At 47.0% G+C, this 24454-nt stretch overlaps 10 protein-coding genes across 10 annotated transcripts; 5 read left to right on the top strand and 5 right to left on the bottom strand.

Annotated features, from left to right (window-relative positions):
* Window positions 1-2748: 2748 nt before the first annotated feature.
* F5Y00DRAFT_264609 (glycoside hydrolase family 61 protein) lies at window positions 2749-3750 on the top strand (the record flags this gene model as incomplete). Its single annotated transcript, XM_048011684.1, has 4 exons — window positions 2749-2814; window positions 2877-2967; window positions 3081-3208; window positions 3292-3750. The coding sequence occupies 4 exons, from the start codon at window positions 2749-2751 to the stop codon at window positions 3748-3750; spliced, it is 744 nt and encodes a 247-aa protein (XP_047862343.1).
* Window positions 3751-4524: 774 nt separating this feature from the next.
* F5Y00DRAFT_145193 (uncharacterized protein) lies at window positions 4525-10182 on the top strand. The gene is made up of 3 exons (XM_048004419.1): window positions 4525-5404; window positions 5490-7979; window positions 8042-10182. The coding sequence occupies exons 1-3, from the start codon at window positions 5084-5086 to the stop codon at window positions 9935-9937; spliced, it is 4707 nt and encodes a 1568-aa protein (XP_047862342.1). The 5' UTR covers window positions 4525-5083; the 3' UTR covers window positions 9938-10182.
* Window positions 10183-10387: 205 nt separating this feature from the next.
* On the bottom strand, window positions 10388-11550 carry F5Y00DRAFT_254659 (asparaginase-domain-containing protein; the record flags this gene model as incomplete). The annotated part of the gene is made up of 2 exons (XM_048010198.1): window positions 10388-11200; window positions 11269-11550. The coding sequence occupies 2 exons, from the start codon at window positions 11548-11550 to the stop codon at window positions 10388-10390; spliced, it is 1095 nt and encodes a 364-aa protein (XP_047862341.1).
* A 328-nt stretch (window positions 11551-11878) lies between these two features.
* F5Y00DRAFT_244030 (putative type III polyketide synthase) lies at window positions 11879-14093 on the bottom strand. The gene is made up of 2 exons (XM_048008766.1): window positions 13454-14093; window positions 11879-13399 (listed from the first exon to the last, which is right to left on the bottom strand). Exons 1-2 carry the CDS (start codon window positions 13582-13584, stop codon window positions 12163-12165), a joined length of 1368 nt encoding a protein of 455 aa, XP_047862340.1. The 5' UTR covers window positions 13585-14093; the 3' UTR covers window positions 11879-12162.
* Window positions 14094-15125: 1032 nt separating this feature from the next.
* On the top strand, window positions 15126-15632 carry F5Y00DRAFT_145180 (uncharacterized protein). The gene has a single exon (XM_048004417.1). It carries the CDS (start codon window positions 15212-15214, stop codon window positions 15596-15598), a length of 387 nt encoding a protein of 128 aa, XP_047862339.1. The 5' UTR covers window positions 15126-15211; the 3' UTR covers window positions 15599-15632.
* Window positions 15633-16074, bottom strand: F5Y00DRAFT_145181 (uncharacterized protein). Its single transcript, XM_048004418.1, has one exon. It carries the CDS (start codon window positions 15988-15990, stop codon window positions 15667-15669), a length of 324 nt encoding a protein of 107 aa, XP_047862338.1. The 5' UTR covers window positions 15991-16074; the 3' UTR covers window positions 15633-15666.
* A 497-nt stretch (window positions 16075-16571) lies between these two features.
* Window positions 16572-19311, bottom strand: F5Y00DRAFT_244027 (uncharacterized protein). Its single transcript, XM_048008765.1, has 8 exons — window positions 19193-19311; window positions 18599-19072; window positions 18097-18434; window positions 18024-18030; window positions 17745-17967; window positions 17609-17691; window positions 17331-17550; window positions 16572-17280 (listed from the first exon to the last, which is right to left on the bottom strand). Exons 2-8 carry the CDS (start codon window positions 18701-18703, stop codon window positions 16613-16615), a joined length of 1644 nt encoding a protein of 547 aa, XP_047862337.1. The 5' UTR covers window positions 18704-19072; window positions 19193-19311; the 3' UTR covers window positions 16572-16612.
* Window positions 19312-19473: 162 nt separating this feature from the next.
* On the top strand, window positions 19474-21517 carry F5Y00DRAFT_145153 (fungal-specific transcription factor domain-containing protein). The gene is made up of 2 exons (XM_048004416.1): window positions 19474-21333; window positions 21388-21517. Exon 1 carries the CDS (start codon window positions 19556-19558, stop codon window positions 21314-21316), a length of 1761 nt encoding a protein of 586 aa, XP_047862336.1. The 5' UTR covers window positions 19474-19555; the 3' UTR covers window positions 21317-21333; window positions 21388-21517.
* F5Y00DRAFT_264603 (NAD(P)-binding protein) lies at window positions 21442-22201 on the bottom strand (the record flags this gene model as incomplete). The annotated part of the gene is made up of 2 exons (XM_048011683.1): window positions 21442-21604; window positions 21669-22201. The coding sequence occupies 2 exons, from the start codon at window positions 22199-22201 to the stop codon at window positions 21442-21444; spliced, it is 696 nt and encodes a 231-aa protein (XP_047862335.1).
* A 753-nt stretch (window positions 22202-22954) lies between these two features.
* F5Y00DRAFT_145140 (putative aromatic ring-opening dioxygenase LigB subunit) lies at window positions 22955-24259 on the top strand. Its single transcript, XM_048004415.1, has 3 exons — window positions 22955-23565; window positions 23633-23834; window positions 23892-24259. Exons 1-3 carry the CDS (start codon window positions 23166-23168, stop codon window positions 24142-24144), a joined length of 855 nt encoding a protein of 284 aa, XP_047862334.1. The 5' UTR covers window positions 22955-23165; the 3' UTR covers window positions 24145-24259.
* The last annotated feature ends 195 nt before the right edge of the window (window positions 24260-24454 follow it).

The raw sequence follows: 24454 nt of genomic DNA, 5'->3' as shown, positions 1-24454 counted from the left end.
AAATATAATCAATTATCTGTATAAAAACGTTAAGTTTATATTTTTCCTAATTTCCTCGCCTTTTTAATCGTATGATGAAGTTGGTGAGTTTTGGTGGGAAAATCGTGGGTGTCTGCATAAGATTGATAGATTAGTGTATAACCAATCCACAGCTATACTAGCCAACATCTATAAAGTCACTTTTGAGAGGTGCATGAAATTTCTACTATCTCTTACCTAGGGACCTAAACAGGGGCCAAGAATTAGCGCTTACCCAGTTCCATAGTGTTGACGTGTCGACGTGTCAAAAGGCGCTGTTTAATAGCTTTTCCAGTATATTTAAAAAAAAAAAAATAGTTTGATGAACGAACGCCACGTAGAATAGCGGGTGGTTTGAACTTGAGCTGTCGTGACGATTGATATGCGCTTTAGTACATACGGTCCTCATGTATCGGACTTCGTCATGGATATTATCTATGCGATGAGTAGCTGTGCCACCCCCCTTTTGAGTAAAGAGATGAACGACAAAGAACGCCTAGATATTAATACTACGCCCTCACAATTTAATTATTTGAGATCCGAGGCCACCTCGGTGTGACGTGAAGTCCCATCTTCGTCGTATCAAAACGACTTTCGAATATTTAGTAAGATATTTGAACGACTTTTATTAGTGTGATCATGTCTCTGCTGTTGAAGTAAGGAATGTTTCGTACTCATAGCTAATGCCCCAAATCCAAAATAACTACTGCAAAAATGGTAACCCCTTTGAGGCTCGATACTTGTGCATATATTGCTCCTTTCTGGATTTAAGACCACGATGGGAGCGTTGCTTTCTTTATATATAACCACCCGCATGAATAAAATAAGGGGTTGCTTCATAAACAAGCTACTTAAATAATAGCATTATTGTTTAGCACTTGGGTACCAAGCAGGTACTTGGCCTTAATTATTCGTCAAACTGGTATACACCCGGACTCCTGATTCATAGCTTACTTCACACGTGGACTGCCAGAAAATAGGAATTGATAAAGAGTAGCCAGCTCCTATACGATCACTAGCCCAATGCAGAGGCCGACTCCTTTTTCGGATATCGGCAACGTTAGGTTGAAAACGGGTTTAACAAAGCAATAACTACCCTATGTCGGAGATACCGGCAACATTTTGCCGAATATAATATTTAAGAAGCACCTAACCTAGTATCTACATCTTCTCTCCTCACTGACTTCCTCCTATGGTGACTGTTTATTATATATCTGTTTATACTACTAGACAAGAAACAGCTTCGGGGCCTATATAATCTATTATCCTCGGCCACCTGCACCCAGATATGATAGAGTTTAAGCATCGACCATCAATTATATCTATGGTTGTCCCAAAACTTATTGCCCGGTGGGAGTGTGGAATGATACCTACCAGAAGATGAGATGCCGAACAGCGTCATTCCCTGATAACACCGACATAATGCCTCTGGGTGTATATATCTAGATCTAGCATTCTAGATTCCTTAGTAGTAGGCATCGATTACTTGCCTACCTCTTAGACGGGATATATTTGGTTTCCGGGGGCTACTACATAGTTAGAACTTCTCGGTAGACTTCCCTAGGAGGTAGTGATAAGCTTTAGAGCCATAAAAGCCCCGCAAGGTAGAAACTTTTACGCCTCGTAGTCCAAATAAAAGGGCCAAATATAGAGGAGGCGAGATAATACGCGTATCTACCATAATCACCACACAATCCGCTGGCGCCTCTTCAAGCCCAATGGTTGATCCCCACTCCTAAGTAGATTCTCCATTCGTTGCCTTGCCTTTGGCTTTACTAATACCCATAGGGACATACCAAGACGACAAATACCAACATGGAAACAGAATAGACTAGTAATGGCTTGATCGCGTCTGGAAAGATCCATCTCGAACGACAATATAATCGTAGTACTAGCACAAAGAAAAGATTCAGGGACGCTTGAAAAACCTGTAATTCCAAATCGAATCGGCCCTTTCTGCATCATGTTTATATAGGGGCAAGAGTTCTGCGACTAGAATAGATTCGGTCTTACGAATATTTATCATATGCACCGCTCACCTAAGGCATGGCAGCCCAGCCTACCTGGCACTCCTAACCCCTATTACCGCGCCAATACCGTTTTCCTGGGATGCAAGACGTCGTAATATATCATCTTAGTCTCAGTCGTACGCGCTTGACAGACTCGCTTGGCGTCCGGAACGTAGGGCTGTCATCCCGTCCGCTCTTCATGCGCCCCGGATTCCCCATGCAGATGCAATAGATTTTCCCCGTACCCATTCCCCAACCCGTTCCTATTTTCACCAGGATTCGTCGTGCGGAACTTTCCTAATTCGACGATGATCGACTCGCAGCCAATCAGTTGTGTCCTCGATATGAACTCTGGCTCTACCGGCTATATTACCCCAGGCCCACCGGGAGTACCACAATCTCATCCAATATCTGGACAGAGTTAGACCTTGATCTAACCTGCACCGGAGAATTTCTGGATGGCGGCTTGTTGGCCTCGATTGGAGGCTTAGACGACCCGGTGCGTTGCGGAGATAGAGTTGAAGGGTGTTCGCTAGTATCGGCATCGCCTGCCCCTACTTTATTTCGTTCGGCATATAGTCGCATCAACCTTACGTGGGTTATATACTCATCTATATATATGCGCAATGGAACTCTGGGGCGAAAGAAGGCGAACTCGCTACCTCAAGCCTGGTCGCTCTAACGTACCCTGCCCCATAACTACCTACCTGTCAACGACAAGATGAAGTTCTCTTTGTTTGCGGCTGCGGCATTTGCCTTGTCGGCTGAGGCTCACTGCATCTTCCAAGTAAGCCTAACGTGAAATACAGCCTGGGAAGGTCAATAACTTACGAATTGTGATGTGCTTAGGAAGTATCAGTCAACGGCCAGAAGCAGGGCTCTCTAGTTGGTCTTCGAGCCCCGAACGACAACAACCCCGTCTACGATGTTACTTCGCAAGGTAAGAATGCCCGAAAGCTTTAATAAAGGGTCAAGAACTCTACAGAACAGCTATGGAGTTCTAATCAAAAAAGGAATGATAATCCGAAAAGATTACTGACCCTTCACTCATAGATATCATCTGCCAGAAGCAAGGCACCACCTCCGATAAGGTCATCAGCGTCGCCCCGGGAGACGAGCTGGGAGCCTACTTCGGCCACGTCATCGGCGGTGCACAATTCGCCAACGACCCCGACAACCCAGTAAGTAAAACCTACTTGCCCTACCTACCTACCCTCCAAGAAGCGAAGGCGACACGAGGATAGCTCTAACCATTATATGGTAGATTGCCAAGTCGCACAAGGGACCCGTCACGGCATGGCTCGCCAAGGTGGACAACGCGGCTACCGCGAGTAAGACCGGGCTCAAGTGGTTCAAGATCTGGGAGGACACTTTCGACACCTCGAGCAGGCAGTGGGGTGTCGACCACATGATTTCCAACCAGGGCTGGGTCAACTTCCAGCTGCCGCAGTGCATTGCTCCCGGCGACTACCTCATGCGTGTCGAGATCCTAGCCCTGCACTCTGCGAAGTCGCCGAACGGCGCCCAGTTCTACATGTCGTGCGCTCAGATCAAGGTCAGCGGCAGCGGCAGCTTTTCGCCCAGCCAGACCGTCAGCTTCCCCGGCGCCTACCAGAAGAACGACCCGAGCATCGTTGTTAACATCTACGGTGCCCTTGGCCAGCCTGACAACGATGGCAAGCCGTACAGCGCACCCGGCAACGTCCCCGTTATCCAATGTTAATTGTTAATTGGGCTACGCGAAATAGCGCGGTAGTTGCTTATGAAGGGATGGGGTTGATGGGCCACCTGGCATATCCTTGTCTATAATCAGAGAGCATATAGTCCTGCAAATCTATATTTGTATATGACTGCATCAAGAAACCCATTCTGACCGCCAATAAGCAGGTTAACGTGTATAAGCCTAGGCAGTAAGAAATTCTGAACGAAGTTGACATACCATAATGTTGAGAGTTCACTTTAAATATCCCATGTGACCGAGTCCTATCTGTATGGCCACTAAGAGATGCTTGCTGAAAAGTGTGGTTGACCTGGCTTTTGAATCATGTTATCGAGATAAGAACTTATTGGCCCTAGGAATATTGGCATTCAGAGTCACACTGCGTATACGTGCTTCGAGTGTAAGTCAGCAGGTGCGATGAGTCAATTCGACGATATAACCAGATGGGCCTCAAAAATCAGTATGTTTGACCTGACATGAGTGCGGTCGAATCCGTACAGTGATTTCGCCTAATTTGATTCATCGTACAAATACCCGTTGATGTAAGTTGGTTTGGTTTGGTACTTACCGAAGAAATTGGTGGTATTAATTGAGTCATTGGTGGCATGAGTTGAAGTTGAACAAAGTATGGCTGTGGATGCGGGAAATGGACCGTTGTGATCCACCGTTACGCAAGTCTCTGCCGTCTTCCGACTCGAGGGATGGGAATCGTTTCATCAGCCGCTCTCTTACCCTAGATGTTTCTATATTTGAAGGATTCGTCTGAGATGAGCAAATCCTTCCGTGCGGGGAGGTAAGGGAACATTTAGTGTAAGCAAAGTGATGAGACGATCATCCTATCCTCTCAGTCTTCTCCGCCAACCGTATTGAATCTTCCTTATGCAGTTATTATGGTCTTCTATGTAGTGTATGTCAGGTTGCTCAGGCTGACTGGGTGGTTAGGCACCTCGATCGACCCATAGAAGTGGCGCCGTGGGGCAGAATACCCCGTTGAGACAAGGGATTGTGCATAAGCGATGTTGCCCTACCAATCATCATCCTTCTCTTCCTTGCTCTATCCAACTGGGATTTCCCAGCGAATGAGCTGATTTGAAAGTAGGCTGGTTCAGCTGAACTTACTGTGCATATCGCGGCAGCCAGGGCTATGCGGATCCCTGTGAAGAGCCGCTTGGGGTCCAAATATTTTAGGGTATTGAGTGTCCCGCTGCTACTCGAGTTGAAGTTGCTCAAGAAGAACGGAATAGAATAATATATAATGACTTGAAACCTATTATTATCGAGAAATATTAGTTCTCAAGAAAAGTGTATATCGTCAATAAACATAGCACGTGCCGAAATGGCACCGCCGACATTGCAAACCTCAGTTAGTGGGTTGAGCATAAGCTCCCCTATTGAGAAAGCAGCAGATATATCCGAACAGAAAGAAATCGACGCGATCTGGAAAGATGTTTACAACAAAGTCGTCGAGCTCGCCGGTGGGGATCCGAGACGGGTTCAAGGGACCCTCGACATCAATGCTGTTCTTAAGTACGTTGACGACGTGCAAGCCTCGAGCAAAAAGAAGTCCGAGAAATTCGGCACGTTCAAGAGTATAGTCAGTAGAACGCTACAATGTATAAATACTGTTGGAGGAATAGTTGCCGACGGTGCTTCAACCGTGAGTATACCCACACTGGCAAGCCAGTGGTCTGTGCCCATTGATTTCGATGCCCATAACAAGACTCGTTAACAAAAGTTCGCAGGTCTTTGCCCCAGCGGGGATGTGCTACAACGCACTCACCTTCGTTATACAAGCTTGGCAGGGCTATGAAGGTATCTTTGATAACCTCGCCGAGTTGCTTGAGAAATGCACAGAATTTCTCGAGCGCCTCGAGTCCTACCAAGGAAAGATGGATAAGAGGCTTACACGTGTTGCGGTCCAGAACCTTCGACTATTCGTCGAAATATGTGATCACACAATCAAGCTGCGCAAGAAGCACAATAAGCTATTCGCGTTCACGAAGCAGCTATTCTTGAATGACAATGGCATTCAGAACCTGCTTAGCTACATGGATCGGCTCAATGCGAAAGAAGCACTTCTGGTTAACGCGCAGACTTACAAGCTCGTGAGTGATAGCGCTGGAGACATCAAGTTGATGCTTGACGGCCAGAAGGAGCAGAAGAAGGAACAAGAGTCAAAGAAGTGGAGGGCAGCCATCGCGAAGGCACTAGGCTTCCCTACCACGTCGTTAGACAAGGACGGAGAGCCGATTCCGTCTTGGCAAAAGACTTTTGATGCTCGTAAGAACATGCTGGTCGATGACACTGGCAAGTGGATCTTAGAAGATGAGGCATTCCTAGAATGGACGGACTCGAAATCTTTTAAGAAGCCCGTAATGGTTTTGGGGGGCAGGAATGGCTCTGGAAAAACGTCGGCGATGGCCAACACTATGAAATATCTGAGGAAGATAAGTCGGGTTGGGCCAACCTCCCGAATCGTCACGCCTTACTTCTTCGTAGATGTCGACAAGAAGAAATCTGATGATGAAGATACCAGCACTGTTCTAGAGTTAGTTTCGCGGGCGTTGCTCTGGCAGATTTCGATAGCCTACGAGGCGATGACTAAATCCGTGTACCAAATCCTCGAGAAAACTCCTGAATTCGATGGGTCGCTCGACCTCTGGCACCAACTATTCATTAACAACAAAGAGCGCACAAACCCGGATACGGCATTCTTCTTATTCATCGATAACTTTGACGAGACACTCGTTCCACTACTCGAGAAACTGACCTCCGGGGCCATAGGCAGGAAGACTCGGGTCTTCTTAACCGCCCGTCCGCAGCTGGTTTCGGAATGGCTCGAGAAGGAAAGAGGAATCGAGTTTAACATGATCGCAATTTCAGAGCACAATAGCGACGATATTGATAAGTATATTATTTCTCGAATGGATAGCATGTCTATCCTCAAAGATCCTAGTCGCCCAGGTATTTCCGAGTGGCGAGAAAAGATCCTAAGGACGTTACGATTCAAGTGTGCCGGCGATTACTTCAAGCTAAACTCGAGTCTTGATGCCCTTGCAAAGGTCGATTTAATCGATGATATCAACAAGGTGCTTGCGGACGCCGATAAGACTCGTGTCGATCAGATAGATGCTGAACTTCGACGGCTCAACAACTCTCGCACTATCAAAGAGATTCAAGAAATAAACGAGATTATCCTATGGATCGAGACTGGCCGACGTTGGTTGACAATCGACATGATGGAAGACCTCTTGTCTGTGAAATACCGGAATAGCTCGGTTGCGCAACTCCCTAACCCCATTATCCCGCTTACGCGGCGAAAGACAGACTCGCCAAATATTGAGAGCATCGGCCAGGAGGCTACGCCAAAAACTCTGACCATATCACTTCTTCCTTTCGCCCAGAAACTAGCGGAGAAATACCCAATATTCGCTGTAAAGGATTCAGGATACATCGATTGGCGCTCTCCAGAAATTAAAGATAGAATCCCGCCAAAAGGTTCCGACCCAGATGCCGTAATGGATGTTGCCGCATCGGGTCCGCAAATAATCCAAGAGTCTGAAATTGCTATCGTCAATCATTTTCTTAGCAACGTATGCCCTCCCGATCTCTACAAGAGATTCGAATTCGAGAATTTTTTCCGTAAGAAGCTCGGAGCGAAACACAAGGACTACATCTGCCTTGATCCTGATAACGCGGATATCAAGGCTGCCATAGCCTGCTTGATCATACTTACGGAGGAAGAACTGAGGAACAAACGAGGTCTCCGCCAATATGCAATTAACTGGCTATTTGACCATTTGAAAGAGGTTGATCTCTCGGCGGCTGATCGAGGTTTGAAGGCACAAGTTGGCCCGCTCCTCGTGAAGTTATTTACGGAGGAGTGTGGGATCGACTCCTTGTTCTGGCCCTTTGAGTTGGATGTGAGCAATCAAACTTGGGAAGGCGACGAGAATATCGATCTTCGTTACGCCAGGATTGAATGGGTCTATTCTACGGCTGGCGTTCAGGAAGTCTCCCGTTGGCTGAGAGACTCTTCGGTGACAAAGCTCATTACTAGCGACCACCCAGCCGCTTCGTTCGTCACAGAAGTAAAGAGTTCCGCCAATCTACACAAGGCAGTGCTCTCATACGCTGCTAAACATTTGGCAGACCATCTATTCCGTCGTGTGGAGTTCCTTAACCGTCATTTCCGTTGTGCATGTTGTTTTATTCGCGGGTATCTATCACGAGTGAGTCCTCGAGCTTCGTTTTAGTGGCAAGCGAAAAGTCTTAGCTAATAACTCTTATTTAGCTTGACTCAAAAAGGGCATCCCAGATGCCCAATGATCCGTTAGTATATACCGAGGAGCTCAATACGCACGTGCTCGATGGGCTCGAAAGCGCACAATTCACTATTGAACAAGTGAATGAGATTGAGGCATTTGCAACAGAAGTGCTTCAAAAAAAAGATACACCAGAAGAGAAGTCGAGTTGGGAGACTCATGGTGCATTAATTGTATTTCAACTATGCGCTTCTGAACCCAGCGCCGTTGAGATTTATCAATCCCGTGCACGAAAGGCGGTCGATCTCAACCCTCGGAATTGGCACGCGGTTCATTTCATCGCAAAGCAGCGAAACACTGGCGACGAAGAGGCAGTGCAGCTACTATCGCGGGCTAAACAAGAAATTGACAACATCCGTGCTCGGGATTCGGAATGGATCATGGACGATTCTAATTCGGCGTTGTTAGCACGTATTACGTTGGATTTAGGAGACCGACTGTGGGACTTGTCTCAGGACTACCAACTTGCTGCACGTACCCATAGGGAGAGTCTCGAGTACGACTACGTCCGCTTTGCGGACTATACCAAAGTTCTCACTCGATACCAAAAACACGGGGCATTTTCCGAGTTTATTGCTTTTATCGAGACGCTGAACAAGACCAGCGAGACTTGGGCTGAGTATTTCGACGAGTTGGTTTACGGATTCGTCTATGAGCTGACGAACGATTCGGAACCTAACAAGCTAGCCCAAGCTGCGGATGAAACCAACCGCTGGGACGTCATTGAGGCTTTCTTCACCCTGGCGTTAGATATGGGTGTAAAACGAGAAAACCACGAACTCCTATTCCTTATCCGGCACGGCTTTGCAAAGACGCTTGCGAGCGCCGCCGACGGGCTGCAGGAAGACAAAGTTATCGCCATCCAAGAAAAGGCCCTCGAAGATGTTAAACTTCATCCCACTGATGCTTTATCTCGGTATGATATAGACGATATGACTAACTCTCTCTCCGAGAGCTACTTGCGTAAAGCGTTCCAGCCTGGCTTAGTCGTTGACAAGGTTGAATTTTACGGGTCTCGTATTGCCGACTTGCTGCTGCTAGATGTCACGAACGAGAGGCTAGACATTTGGGGACGCAACATTACTATATGCTGTCTAATACGATACCACCATAAGCGTAAGAGCGGCTCGAGACTCGCCAAGGAGTGGACGCAGAGGATAGTACAAACAAGCATCGAACTTCTTTCGGATGAAGACGAGGATAACGATGCAACGGCATATTGGCTGCTAGATCGCCTACTAACTATTGTCGAGGATACGAAGCATAGTCGAATTCTGTGGCATTTGCGTAACTTGGTGAACCATGAGGCTCTAGTCAAATGGCAGGATTGGACGGCCAATCATGTTAGTACACCGAATGGTACAGTTACAAATGGTAACTCTACCCCTGCAGCTATCGACACTGTCATTAAAGGAAGCGAGGACTCTGGTAACGTAATGCTCGAGCCGCCTACGCCATCAAAAGCTACCAGCGACAATGCTGCCGCAGCTCCTAGGGAGCCGTCTTGGTATGTGTGGTGTGACGGCTGTGAGAAGCGGTGGGCAGTGGCAGATGCGCCTCTGTATACTTGTGCAGACTGCTTAGGAGAGGTTCAGCTTGACGGCGAATGCTATGAGCTGCATAAGAAGGGCGAGTTGAAGAAGAAAGGATTGAAGTGCACGAAGGAGCATACCTTCATCGAAATAGCTGCTTTCGATGCAAGTTTGTATAAAGACATTCCAAAGGGTTCAGTACCTCTGCCCGATGCCAAACCCGAGGAGAAGAGGTGGATGTCTCTTGACGAGTGGAAAGATGAGTTGAAGAAGCTGTATTTGAATGGCGATACTGTCGAAAGTAATGTGCAAACGCCTAAAGTTGTGGTGTAGATAAAGCTGTATGTAAAATGTTCTGATAAAAGAGGCGTTTGTGGGGGCATGAAGGGTGAGAGAACCGTTTGATAGTATTGGATCAATTAAATGATGAGGATGATGATGAGGTATGAGAGAAGAAGGGCTAAGTTAGGTACCTAACCTTTTAAGTTATATGTTGGAGGTACCTATGTACCTAGATAAAGATTAGGAAATTTCAATGAAGCGTTGTAGGTTCGAAGACTGCGGGGTCCTATACCTACCTAACTTAGTGCCCTAATTATAGGTATCTTCAGGTACCTAAGGTACCTCGAACTCAAGTCCATCGCTACTACTTCATACCTCTCTTCTGTCACCATGAAGACAAACAGCTTATAGAAATCTCATAATACAACGTCCTCGTTCATCATATAATAAATCAATTCATAACAATCGTAATTTACCAAACATCCCAAACCCATATCCTCATCACCGTCTCAAATCACCCACCTCAGCAATAATAGGCAACACACTCACCACAACCGTCTCATTCATCGCGCCCCCACGATACGCATACGTAAAAGTCCAGCCAGACCCAGCACCACCATGCTCGCCTTTACTATTCACGACCACAATACCGCTCTGCACATCCGGGTACTTCCGCAGCATCCGCCGAACGGCGTCCTCGGCAGCTTCTTGGGGACTCATACCCTGCCGCAGATTCTCGACCGCCTGGTAGCAGGGCAGAAAGCGCATCATGATGTCCCCGTCACCCGTGGCGCCGCACCCGCCAACGTCTCCGTCGACGTAGGAGCCGCTGCCCGTGATGGGGCCGTCGCCGACGCGGCCGGGGACTTTGCGGCCGGCACCGTTGGTAGAGGTTCCTGCTGCCATGGTACCCGAAGAGTGTAATGCGATCATGGAGATCGTGTCGTGCCCCTCTGGTTTATTTCGCGGCCCTAATGATGATGTATATGCGGGTGAGTTTGAGTCGAGAGAAAGTGGCGTGTAAGGGCCGCAAGAACTAGACGGGTCGGGCGATACATTGATGCGGTAGTTTGGTTGGCAGTCCTCGGCCTTCCACTGTTCGCAAGATGCAGCAGAGTTCTCCGTCGTCAGGTTTTGCACAGTAAACCCATTTGAAATGGCAAAGTCAGTCACGAAGTCACCAGCAAGTAGCGTATGCGTTGTATGTTCCAATACCGCCCTCGCAACTGATATTGCTTCCTTGACGCGCCGAAGAGCCGCGACAGCCCCTGACTTCATACTTGTGCCATCCATTATCATTGCGTCAAGTGTTGTCTGCTCATATCAGTTTGGCTGGTACAGGATGTATTTGATAAACGAACGGTAACTATTCCCTATCTTACCTCACAATTCTCATCAGGAGAGCCGCCGTAGCCCACACTTCCATCACACTGGTTGGCTTCGCAGGTGGAACACCCAAGTTCAACAGCATCAAGAGCCGATGTCTCCGGCTTCAAGAGAGACAGGTATGCCGCATCCGTAGCTGCAGTAAAAGGGCCGCCCCAAGTGTTAATGACCATCGGCAGGCCAGGCGAATTATCAGTATCTTGTCCACACGTGGCAACAATTGACGTTGATAACCAGGCAATCAGAGATGTCAGCCCAACTCCACGGAGGTGAGCCATCATGACGATTAAGCATAGGGTCAGTGGGATGAGATACCGAAATTTAGCGAGCGACACCGCCGCGTTGGACAAAGAAATAATCAACATCAATACATAGGTATTCAACCAACGTTGGTACCTAGACATGTAGTGTTTAAGTTGATAACGATGTTCCAGCAGCCAAGCTTTCTCCAATTCCTTATCATTTGATGATGGGGCAGTCGTATCATCAAGCTAACCCGCCAAAGCAACTGAAAAGAGATACTCGGAATGCCCCCGCAATCGACTTGCAAGCGATATCAATCAATCTAAGTCGTGATATTACATTTATGTTTTCACTCATTCATCGTCTCAGACTAATTACATGTTTGAAGGATTTATCTTCTAGATTAATCTATGCTTTCACCGTACTTATATATTCTATGTGAGCTATGTTCCTTTTCAGCTTTAATATGTGAGACCTGTTTCAAATAGTATACCAAGCTTTTGATCGATTGGATACTTCTATGCTTCGCTGCAAAGCACGACATAGCCTATGTGTAGGTGTTTTGAGTAGTAAAGAAAACGGTGTATTGGACGTAAACAAAATACACTGTGGGTATAATTCATTTGCTGTTTTAGACCTCATCCTTTTTAATCCAATTCGACGCTCGCAATTGCTTCTTTGACGAATATATCGTCACCTAGTGTAGGTTTTCGTTCAGCTTGGGCACTCGCGGAACCAGGCGTGCCTGGGATCGACTCCCGAGACTCAATGCTTGCCCAGTCGGTTTCCTCGTCAGCCTCACTCCTACTAGCATCGCTATCTGTCTCGAGGACGGCACCAGGCCCGCGGTGTCTCATGTTGCGTTTAAGCATGCACATCTCGATGGCGATTCCCGGGCCAAAGGCACACCCCACCACATAATCCCGGACCCGACCACCAGGGGCCATTGCATCCATATCTTTACTCCGTAGGCGGTCCAACACGCTGAAAATAGTTGCCGAGCTGGAGTTCCCGTGATTCATGTATCGGTCATAACTTGCGCGCATGTGCTCTGATGAGATACCCATCACCTTTTCAGCACCCGTTAAGATAGTCAGGCCACCCGGATGCATCGCCCAATCAAAGTCGGATGCTTCTTTGCATTCAGCAGGGAGACCAGAAACATTTTCCAGCAGGTCGATAAAACTCGGGCGCAGTATTTCGGTTGCTAGTTTCGGAACTCGAGGTGAGAGTACAACCTTCCAACCAACCGGGTCTACGTCAAAGCCAAGATCGGCCTCGGTCTCGGGGATGATCTTGTGTTCCCACCCAAGTAATTCGTAGATTGGTTCAGCGGTTGGCTGCCCGATTCCGTTACTGAGAACCAAGGCGGATGCACAGTCGGAAAATAAGCAAGCTCCAATGCGCGTTTCTTGGAGCTCATCAATGCTGTTCAGCTCACTGCGAACCAATGTTGTGCTAACTTCGAGAGCAACACATAGAATCCTAGCAGCTTTCCGTCTCATTGCGTGACCCAAAGCTAAATTGGCAGCAGTACGTAGTACTGCTAATCCACCCGCACAACCGACTCCGTGCAACAGAACTTTCTCTACTTGGTGAGTAATACCCAACCCCTTCGCAACGAAATGATCAAATCCAGGGTTAGCACTGTCAGTACACGTCGTCGAAACTATATGAGTAACCTCGGATAGATGGATGCCGGCTTCTAGAATTGCTTTCCTAGAAGCCTCAATGGCGAGCGGAACACCATCTGACATGAAAATCCTGTGGAGTTCTGCTATTGATGGTGCTTCAGGTAGGTTGACTGAGGAATGATCTGAGGTACCAATAGATGAGCGCGTGTCGATACCCGTGTATTTGTTTATTGAGAGCACCTTCTGCATACTTAAGCGACCGTCCATCAGTACGTAAAATCATTCATTTCCGGGGGCAACCTACGCAGGAGAGTCAGGATAGTATTTAGTTGCGATTTTGTCTACCTCGTCTGACTTGAGAGAGTATGGAGGGTATCGGGCTCCTAAGCCGATGATGGAGAGGCCCAGCTCCCCGAACGTATTTGACGATGTCATTGCCCTTAGTCGTGTGCTGGTTTCTATTGTTCGATCACGTATTGAAACTTATCGCGATGTAAAAACAACCTTTTGAGTGGTAGTAGAAGAGCGTAGGTTAAGATTCTCCCCCCGGTAACGTTTGTTCAACGCGGTAACGCTAAGCGACGACGGTTTAGTAGGATATAGCACGAAGCTCTTGTGTAAGTTATCCCCTGGCTAGACTAAGCTAGGAAGTTAAGAAGCTAATAGAAGAAAAAGAGAGTATGAGACGCCAAGAGATTTAACTACAAATTTCATAGGTATTAGGTATGTTAGGTGGTTATATCATAAACGATCTATACATTAGTTAGGTCTGTAGAGGTAGGTTATAATAAATGAGGAAGAAAGTTGAAAGGGCCGATCATTGGGTACAAGGACTGATAATAGAACTTTAAAGCGTCTGGTGTTTCGTCCGACAGGTGCTACTGATACACTAGGAGGTAGGTACCCAGGTAATATGTCTAGCGTAAACCGAGGCACAATTAAAGGGTATAGTGGTTGATCAGGGTCACTATCAGGGCTATTAGGGTATGACGTTCGAGTTTGAAACGATTATGACACAGGCGATAGCGGGTGGTAGCAGCGAGGTAACGAGGCAAGCAGTTGCCAAGTAGGTACCTACCTCCTAACCTGCATATGTTGAGAGCTAGTGGCTATTAGTGTGGTCCAGCTTGTAAACCCGGATGGGATGAGAAAAGTATTTTTTTACATTTTATAATTGATAACTGCGGATTTGAAGATCTCGAACGGGATAGAAGATGATCTAAGATGTTTATTTCGACCCGCATCGTGCGAATTGCGCTCCTCCGTCCGTACATATGTACATGTATGCTTGTACATCTGTAAGTAGAGATTTACCTAGCTTCCGTCATTACATGATGTATCGATGTAACCTCCGGTCTAGAATAGGGCAATCACATAGCCCCTCTTGCCTCGTTGATATATACTATACTAGGTTAAGCATATACGTACGAAGAGTGTTAGGTAATTCGTGAGAAAAAAACTCGTTAAATTCTGGGGTAACATTATAATAAGCACTATTGGCCTTAAGCACTTTACTTCGTATCCCAGACCTAATTGAATACACATACGCAGTACATTAGCAGATTAGGTACGAATTCCCAACCAAATAAGAAATCATGAATCATCATTGCCACTCATGGTGTTCCAATATTTAAATTGCCATGTTAGTTGAATATTGCCAAAAATATACGGCGCCATTTGCACGACTTGAGACGCCTCGCACATGGCATGTAAGACAGGGCTTATGCAGGGGATACCTTGTTTGTACAACATTTTCACATGCATGAGCCTATGAGGTCCCTTTTAATGCACGTGCGTCAATACCCCTTCCTGCCTGTTACAATGATTGTAATGAAGTTGTATTGGGTAAGTATTCTAGAGGGAAGATCTAGGTTTATATACATGTGGGTACCCCACATGTCATGTGATGCATGACACTGCCCTTCCCGAAGCATGGGTTCAGGAACGATCGGCTTTTAGATTTGTATCTAGGCGGCGTTTGTAATAAAATAATATCTTCGCTACATACACCTCGCTACTGTCTCACATCTTATTTTATATAGCCCAAGATCTACCTGTAGCAATGATTCTAGCCAAGTTGCCCTTCGCCATACATGCCCTTGTCGAGACAGCGGCGGCTCTATCGTTCATATTCAATCCAGAAAAGCAACTTCCTGGATGTAACACGGCCGCAAAGCTCATCCTGCGCCAGTACGGCGGCTTACTGCTATCAACCAATCTCATCTGCCTTGTTATTCTCTCCGAACCTAACTTCACTGATACAACTCGCCTACTCGCAGCCGCGTTAGGAACATATCACATCTGGCCATGCTATCGAGCTTATGTTCGTATTAGTCAAAATATAGAGGGAACAGGCAAGGGAAAGCCAGTTTTAGGCGGTCCTCTATTGCATTTGATAGTCCACCTGGCCTGTTTTGGAATGTTTATATGGACTTCTTGTGTCTCCTGAAAGACGCCCGGCAACAATTCGCTCATCACAATGCAGTCTCATAATTACTAATATAGCATTCTAAGATATCAATCTAAGCAAGGCGGAACTTTCGCTACATGTGTGTTCGTGGTGAACCACTCGTGATCAGCGCAAACACCATTCGAGTCTACAGACCAAGTCCCATCTTCAACCAGCGATGCCCAATGACGAAGGGCCTCAGCAAGTTTAGGATCTCGAGGCGGACCCCAGGCCAACCTATGTCGGAATTCGCAAGCATTAGGCAGTCCTGAACTTGTGATGAGACGTACGACATCAGAGTTATTCGTGTCGGCTATCACGTACAATCCGCTCTGGTAATTAACCGTGAACTTCCCGAAGCCCCGGTCTCTATCGAAACAGTTAATATACATGTTCGGATCATTACCGACGTTGTAAGGAACTGCGTCGATGCCAGGGAATAGAAGAATAGGCCAATTCTCGTCTCCGGAGTCCCCCAACCAACGTGCCTAGCGCGTTAACCCGGATGTCTCTACTGCATATGTGACGGCGAATAATTATAGCGTAAAGGTGCTAATCCCTAGCGCAATGAATAGTAATCCAGGCCGTTGCGCTCTAGTAAGGAATTCGGCAGCGAAAGAGCTGATGTTATATGGAGCCAGCGACTCGAAACCCAAAGGCGCAAGTCGGTGAGGGGTATTCCCAGTTCCAGAGAATATGTGTAGCTCACTAATAGAAAGGAGTCGGCTCCAGGCCGTGAGAACCTCCTCGATATTGTTTTGCGCCCACGGTCGAACAGCCATAATACTTCGTCACATTGCCTTAAAAAGCAATAGGGAATACCTCCCGTAGGAAACATATCTTCTCTTATATCACCAACATAATACTTATCCAACTCCATTCATCATATTAACCTCTACCAAATTACATTTTCTTAAAGGGACTAGCTCCATTATATTATATATATCTGATTATTAAATATAATATGTATATTGTCCCTTTATTACTTCCACGGCAGTCTCTAGGTGCCATCAACTATTGTCGTTTATAGCCCCCGTCCATCTCGTGAAACTCCGTCACGGGTCCGGATTGCCATCCCATACTCTCGAGTTCCGACCTAGGTTGACCATGCGCTTCATATACTCGAGGTTCACTTTGAGTTGGAGCTTCGTGTACTGGTTGACCGTATGCCTCTTGTGGAGTGTATGGGGAGATGGGACTCGGCATTTGTGATGCATGATTCTGACCGCGTAGCTCGGGTATCTGTGGAATGGGTGGCTGAGGATATCCAGCATGTCCCTGAAGCTCCGACGTATTAGGTGAGCTATATGCGGACACTGGCGAAACGTTGTCAACCCGGGTAACTTCTTGGCTTTTCAGCACACCTAGATTTTGGCTACCATCAAGCTCAGGTTTCCCGCTGTATTCCGGACCAACAGGTGGCGACACCGTTTGACCACCGTTCTTACCATACCTCCGTCGTCTCCAGAAGAAAAATACTGCGAGGCCTATAAGCGCAAGAGCGGCTAAGACCCCAACCACAGCTCCAACAATTGTACCCGTATTAGATTTGTTGGCGGAATCGCTATTCAACACTCCGGACTCTGAAGGCCCTCCGCTGCCTTGAGAGCTTGAACTTCCGGATCCCCCCGAAACCCCGGTCTCTTTCGGTCCGGAAGCTCCACCGTTCGATGTTTGCTCCACTATCGCGGTTATTATTTATATAAGATGAAGAACCACGTATCAGACTTACAGGATTCGGTAACTCCAGCTGGAGTTGTTAGCCCCTTGGCAGCACTACAATATAGGTCGAACACCAGCAATGCCGAACTGACATCTTCGGTCGCTGTCGAATCACATGAGTACTTCACATCAGAGGTGATGGCATTACGCATAAAGCCAGACATGCCACTTTTCAAACAAGCGCACGATGCGAGGGCCTTTGGACCATCGGGACAGAGATCATAGGTTTGCTTCGGAGATAAAGGTTAGACATCAAGTAGCAATTCTACGTAGGATTTATGATCTTACACTTAGTACTCCATACGACACTGCAGATTGTGCGCAAGGGGCTAGCGAGCTATATTCAGGTAGCGCGGTAATATGATATGTCACTACCCTATACATCAGCAAATATTCGGATAAGACGAGAAGATCTGCTGCTTACTGTCGCCAGGGGGGTCCGAAGTTGTTGGGAATGACGAGGTTCCTTTGATCAGCCCGCAGTAGCCTGAAAAAACAGCTTGTGCCGAGTCTATATCCTCAACATGTGATGAGCATGAGGATTTCACGGACTTGTTGATTCCCTGACTAGCGAGCAAAGAATTCTGGTTCTTATTGCATACACACGTTGCGAGGAGGCTCGGCTCTGCAGGGCATAGATCATAAGTCTGCCCCCCAATATTAGACGACACGAAGATTACACCAATATCTAGGTCAAACTCACCATACTCCTATATTACGGTTAGGAAAAAGATCCTCGACGAAGACAATGACCAAACAAAAATACTAAAACTTACTGAACGATGTAAGCCAATCCACTCGCGGCGCAAGGCGCGAGATCCTGCCACGCTGCAAAGTCGGTAATATATTGCGTTACTGGATTAGAGGGAGTTGGGAAAGGTGTAATTGAGGCCTGGTTACAGTATGCGTCAAACACGCTCGCCGCACTCGCTTGGTCTTCGGACGCAGTCGAACCGCAACTACGACTAACTGAACTCGAAATCCCCGTCGATATCGAGGCGAAGTTGTTATTCTTCGTGCAAACACATGATTGAAGATCTGTTACTGCTTCGGGGCAGTTTTGATTTGTTTGCGCCTGGACATTCTCAGATACTGCGGCCGCTGCACATGGGGCCTAAGTACAATTAGCATCATATTCGAACGATCGGCTACCTGTCTAATCCGTATCTCTAGACTTATTATGTATTCTGGCACATGAGATCTCTCTTGCAAGTGAACATAAGAAATCATGATTGAAAACAAGATAACACAACACTATTAGTAAGAAACCGAACTTACCAATACGGTGAAAATAGAAAGATCAGTAACATAAACAACCTCTTGCGCTCTCGCAAATGATGCGCTTAAGCAAGCCCAAACGAGCGACGACAGTAGATGAGGCATTATTCCTACCTTTTCATACTCAGGCCTAAGGATAGAAAACCTTAATGACACCTCCCAAGGTAGGTGAATATAGTACCTAAGATGTGCAAAGGCAGACGATACAGCTTAAAAGCAAGAAGACGGACGAAATATACCAAGAACCTGGCGTCCTAATCATCACAGGTAGGTAGTCGAACGTAGGTAGGCTTTTCCATCGGTTTCTCGAGGGACCACTCCCTATCTATGCCCTATGCCACACCGCGTGCCCTTGTTCACGAAGCGCCATACCCCTGACAGCTGAAGACTGACAACGCCCGCCAAGCACGTAAAAGAACGCCATTCTACCCAGCTCGGGAAAAGCTGAAGGGCTAGAGAAGATTGATGCAGCCACTAGTCACCGATGGATTATTAGCGACGGTTTTGAGATAAATGAGCTGCCGTTGGGCATGCGCTAGGTAGTACCAACTTCATTTCAGAAACGCCAAGATTAGGTATAATCAATCCACTTACACGTCTCTTGTTTCTTTACTGTAACTAGCTGTAAAAATATGAATGCCCTGAGAAAATAAGCCAATTGGCAGCTGATGAGGGGTTATGCCCATCGGATTCTTCTCGAGCCATTTAACACCCTTAATATATCAGTCAAAGTTGTATGACATCAAATTCCGATCCTTAAAAAAATATTGGGATAAAATACGACGTGCTTTGCTTATATAATCGTAATAAAAACCCCACGAAATTTGTAAACTACGGCGCGAAATATGATAACTTCAATGACTCTTTCATATTTCCTATCATCTGTATACTTAAGTCTACGGTTAGTTAAACATCCCCGTTTTAAATTCGTGGGAAGCCTGTCGTGAATGATTACTTATGGATATGACATTACCTCATGGTTCCCGTCACAACAGCACAATAAGAAGTTCCAATGGCTGTTGGACGTGCCGACTGCGGCGCAAAAAATGTGATGAAAATCGTCCTGTATGTGACGTCTGCGCCGCACTCCACATCACTTGTCACTACGGTCAGGACAAGCCAGAATGGATGGATGGCGGCGCAAGACAGGAAGAGATGGCTGAGCGTCTCAAGCATGAAGTTAAAGAAAATGCCCATCTCCGTCGCGAGGTCCGCGAGGTCCGCGCGATCCACGTCCCGGGCGAGCTTCTTGGGGCAACGACATCAGAAAGTCTCAACAGTGAGATAGAACCGTGTCCCGAGGCATCCGCCATCGCCATCCGCCTCCAACGTGGGGCTGATTGTAAAATCGTCAGCAAGGAAATTCATGACAATGCATCCTTTGGTCGTTCTTGTACTGTTCTTATTACGTTCTACCTCGAAAATTTACTTCCCTTCTTATTCCCATTCTACTGTCCTTCCCCCCTCGAAGGCGGTCGGTCCTGGATCTTGGAGATGATGATAAGCAGTCCAGTAGTACGGCAGGCCACTCTATGTCAATCTTCATACTTCTTCTCCCTCGCCCAGGGAACAGCTAATCACCATGCAGTCTGGGAGACGGTGCTCTCGCAGACCAGAGATGCATTTGGGGTGCTAAGAAAGTCACTGCAGGTTATCGATGGCTCAAGCATCACAGAGCACCTACACGGCGCCGTGAGGATTATGGCAAGCGTCATGCAAATGCAGCGTTTCGAGATTACTGTCTTATGCTTCGATAACTGCCAAGCGCATCTAAATGCCGGCTTGGCTCTTTTCAAACAGCTTCTCGAGAGCCCTGGCCCAGTCGAATCGGCGGGGCCTAGTTCAAACTTCAACTCTGTCGTAAACCGTCTCGGACCGCCGACATGGATTTCACCCGCCCAGGATGTCAAAGTTCAGAGTGCCGAGCAGGCTGCTTTTCGTTTCTCGTCTGCCCTTTTGATCTTTGATGACATCGTTGCCAGCACGGTTCTTCAGGAGAAACCTAGGCTTTATGAGTATCAACACTGCCTCCTAAGTGACTCCAATGGCACCGGTCCCCTACTCAATCTTGAGACAGTTGTAGGATGTCAAAATTGGGTATTATTACAGATTAGTGAAATTTCCGCGCTCGATGCATGGAAGAAGCAGTGCAAGACAGCAGGAAACCTTGATGTTATAGACCTAGTCCGTCGCGCTACAGCTATAAAGGAATTTCTAGAAACTCATCTTACTCGACTTGAAGCCGAGTCGTCAGCTATTGCACAAAATGGCAACAGCCTATTAGATGCCTTCAATGTGCATTATTACCAGCATTCAAAGACATCCGTTTGCCAGAGCCGTCTGACTACCCGGGTCTGGGCTCATGCAGCCTTAATTTATCTTATCATTGTTGTTTCCGGGTGGCAGCCCGCCAGCGTCGAAGTGCGTTATCATGTTGGTCGAGTCATCGACATTTTAACACATGCAGCATCGCCGAAAGCGTTGCTACGTACGATGGTATGGCCATTCTGCGTAGCAGGCTGTCTCGCAGAACCGGCACAGGAAGCTGATTTACGCGAAATGGTGCTCGCGTTGCAACCGCCAAGCGTCTTCGGCACGGTACGCAAAGCGCTTGAGATTATGGAGAACGTATGGCGTAACAGAGACACAAGTGATTCTGCAAGCCGCGACCTTGCCATGTGCTTTAGAAGTCAAGGTGAACTAGTACTACTTGTTTAAAGACAGTCAAGGAAAACGTAAGTGTCAAAACCTCTCTAGGGTACGAAATTTGGTCATTTACATTGACGTAGGCTTTGACATCTAAGTATGAAGATTCCTTAAATCCTCATTCCGGCTCGACCTTGTTATTTAAACTGTACATAACCCTTGTCCTTCACAAACGTGGCGTGCCATGGCACATTTCCCTCGTGATTGGCCAACTGCGCAAAGAAGTCGCCGTGCGCAGCACCATCGAGCGCAAGCCCTATGCTCTTACCATCTACATGGCGCTCATCAGCATAGAAGAATCTAACAGGCAGATAGTGTTAGAAATATTCTGGACGGAGCCTTTTCTTTTTCTTAGAGGACTTACCGGTATCCCTGCGAGGAATATACTGTGTCCGCAACACCGACCCAAAATGCCGACGCCGACTTGCCCATGCCTAGATCTAAAAAAAGGGGCACTGGAACGACAGAGACGTTCAGGATGTTGCCGGTGTATATGAATGTCTTTTTAGCCTCCTTGGGCAACGTTGCCCACCCAAGGACAGCCTGCTGGGCTGCGACGTAGGGGCTAACAGTGTTGACATTGAGATCCGATACGACGCTGTCCGATGGAATCGAAAAAATGGAGTCCTCGTCGGGAGGGTTCGTAAGTGCTGCTGCGTTGTAGACAACAACGCTGGGAGCTGTCTTAAACTCGGCCTTGACTGCATCGAATAGCGCTGGGACCGAGTCGGGCTTGGTGAAGTCCGCTTTGAGTGAGAGAAGCCCTTCAGTAGTTTTGGAGCCAGTGCCGTTCCTGGAAGCGATAGCAACTTTATAGCCGTTGCTGGCGAATTTCTGAGCGACAGCGGCGCCGACTCTGGGCCCAGCTCCGAGAATAAGTGCAACGTTTCCTGACATTGTGCTTTGATAGTTGATAATAAGGATGAATCTTGAGGCTCTAAGTTTATAGAGAAGCTGAGATATGGGATGAAATATGGGTTTATCTCGAAGTTGACATACCCCCTATTTATATCTACCAGAGTCTACTGGAGTCTGCGTTCAATCACGATATATCCGAACACTCCGCTATATTTTACAAATTACGGATTTGTAATCCTACTATTCCGAAGTGCGAGGCCAAAGGTCGAACAGGACGAATGTCATCATGTCAGTCCATCAACCCATCATGCAAAGTATAAGACCAACCCAATCGTCTGGGTTGTATTGCTACACCATCATCTGTAGTTCACCGAGACCCACAAGCCGCGCGCGAGGATCCAGATCCATCAAACCGAATAAACTAAAGGAGATCCTGGTCAACCCGCGCGCGATGGACCCCGCAAGCTTATTCCAGACCGCGCGGGGTGAATCCAGCATTGAACCTCTTTGCCAGATATGTAACCTATTCGTAATCCAAAAGAGCCGTGATTGGACGCCATGGACCTTGCCCATTCATTGACATCCATGGGCTGAGAAAGAGGTTAGGAGGCTTGCCTTCGTCGCGCGCGGGAGTGTCTACGCTACAGCATGTTGGAAATTCAACATGCATGACCATCCTTTCGCATCATATACCATCTTAGCAAGTTTCCAAACTTCTATGCTCCGTATATTTGAACAATGCATTTGTCAGCTCGCGGTCCGAATAATTCGAATATGCTATATCCGGCTACTTCTGTTCATAAGAGCTATGGATGTCGAGAAAAGGCTAGGCTAGACATTGCCCGTCATGCCCTTGGAGTTGCCATCCAATAATTCTATTATTCGATAGAGGTACATATATTTTGCCGTTCTCCTCATGGGTTGGTCCATTCCACTCATATACAAGACCGCTCAGTCGTACACGAGCAGTATTTGGCAAGCAATCAATATATAACCAGATAATATGTCAGATTCCTCGCATATAGACGGCCCTTCACGGCCGCCCGTATACTTCCTTGGTATCGGTGGTCCTAACTTCATAGAAAACACGGCCCATCCTGCCTACGCCAAGCTGGCCGAGGTAGGGCAGGAGATTACAACAAAGGTCAAACCCAAGGCCGTGGTCGTTTTCTCTGCTCATTGGCAAGCTAGCCCGAACAAGCTTCAAATCAATGTAGCCGAGAAAACAGATCTAATTTACGACTTTTACGGCTTCCCACCACACTACTACGAATACGATTATCCTAACAAGGGAAGTCCTGAGGTTGCCGAGAAAGTTATTGAGAAGTTAGCGGGTGCTGGTATTGAAGTTGAGAGAGTTAGACGAGGTCTTGATCATGGTATATGGGTGGGGTTTCTGGCTGGTAAGTAATGAATTGTCTCCCGTACACCATCTAGGCACATCTTGTTGCTGATTCAATGCCGTGTCAGCTTTTGATCCGAAGCGGAACCCCTTAAATGTACCCATTGTGCAAGTTTCACTATTTGATAACGAAGATACGGATCAACATTACCGCGTGGGACAGACATTGGAAAGTCTACGGGACGAAGGCATTTTAATCATTGGCGCCGGGATGGCTGTTCACAATCTTCGTGACTACCGAGCCAATAGAACTAGCGACCAAACCATGCCGTGAGACAGCCCTGCTAATGATACCAAGTCGATTGTGCTTCTGCTAATGTAGTTTAGTTACGCCTTCACCTTTGATTCGGCACTAAAGGAGGCTGCTGCTGCTGCGAAGCCAGAAGAACGTCGGGAGAAGATGCTCGCTCTGATGAAGCGCGATGATGCTAGGAAAGCGCATCCGACCTTAGACCATATCCTTCCGATGCATATTGCCGCGGGTGCTGCAGGTTCCGATGTTGGCGAACAGCTATGGACTCTACCTGAAAAAAGCTTGAGTTGGGCACAATACCGGTTTGGAAAAGTTCCATCAGCGTAAAATAATGCCGAAATCAAACGATTTAGATACCTAGGGGCCTCTCCAGTTATAGTTGTAGTTATATAGGTATTTACGGTCTTCATAGAATCCAGAACTTTGAATTAGATGTTAAGCCTCAGCAAATGTTTTTATCTCTATGAGTAACGAGCTTCTAAGTACCGTACCTACCATATTAACTAGCGAGTGAAAGTGTGAACTAAAGATATAAATAAGGCCGCTTATAAAAGTGAATATTCTGCCGATTCAACTTGCATCTTATCCCAAGAGGGAATCATGAAGTATGGTGTCAATCCTATAGGTTGTATCCATT

This window comes from Daldinia vernicosa (assembly GCF_022497035.1).
Source record: "Daldinia vernicosa strain CBS 139.73 unplaced genomic scaffold F5Y00scaffold_44, whole genome shotgun sequence".
In the NCBI taxonomy this organism is placed as follows: Eukaryota; Fungi; Ascomycota; class Sordariomycetes; order Xylariales; family Hypoxylaceae; genus Daldinia; species Daldinia vernicosa.
The sequence above is the reverse complement of the archived record's forward strand: the minus strand, read 5'-3'. Positions and strand labels throughout refer to the sequence as shown.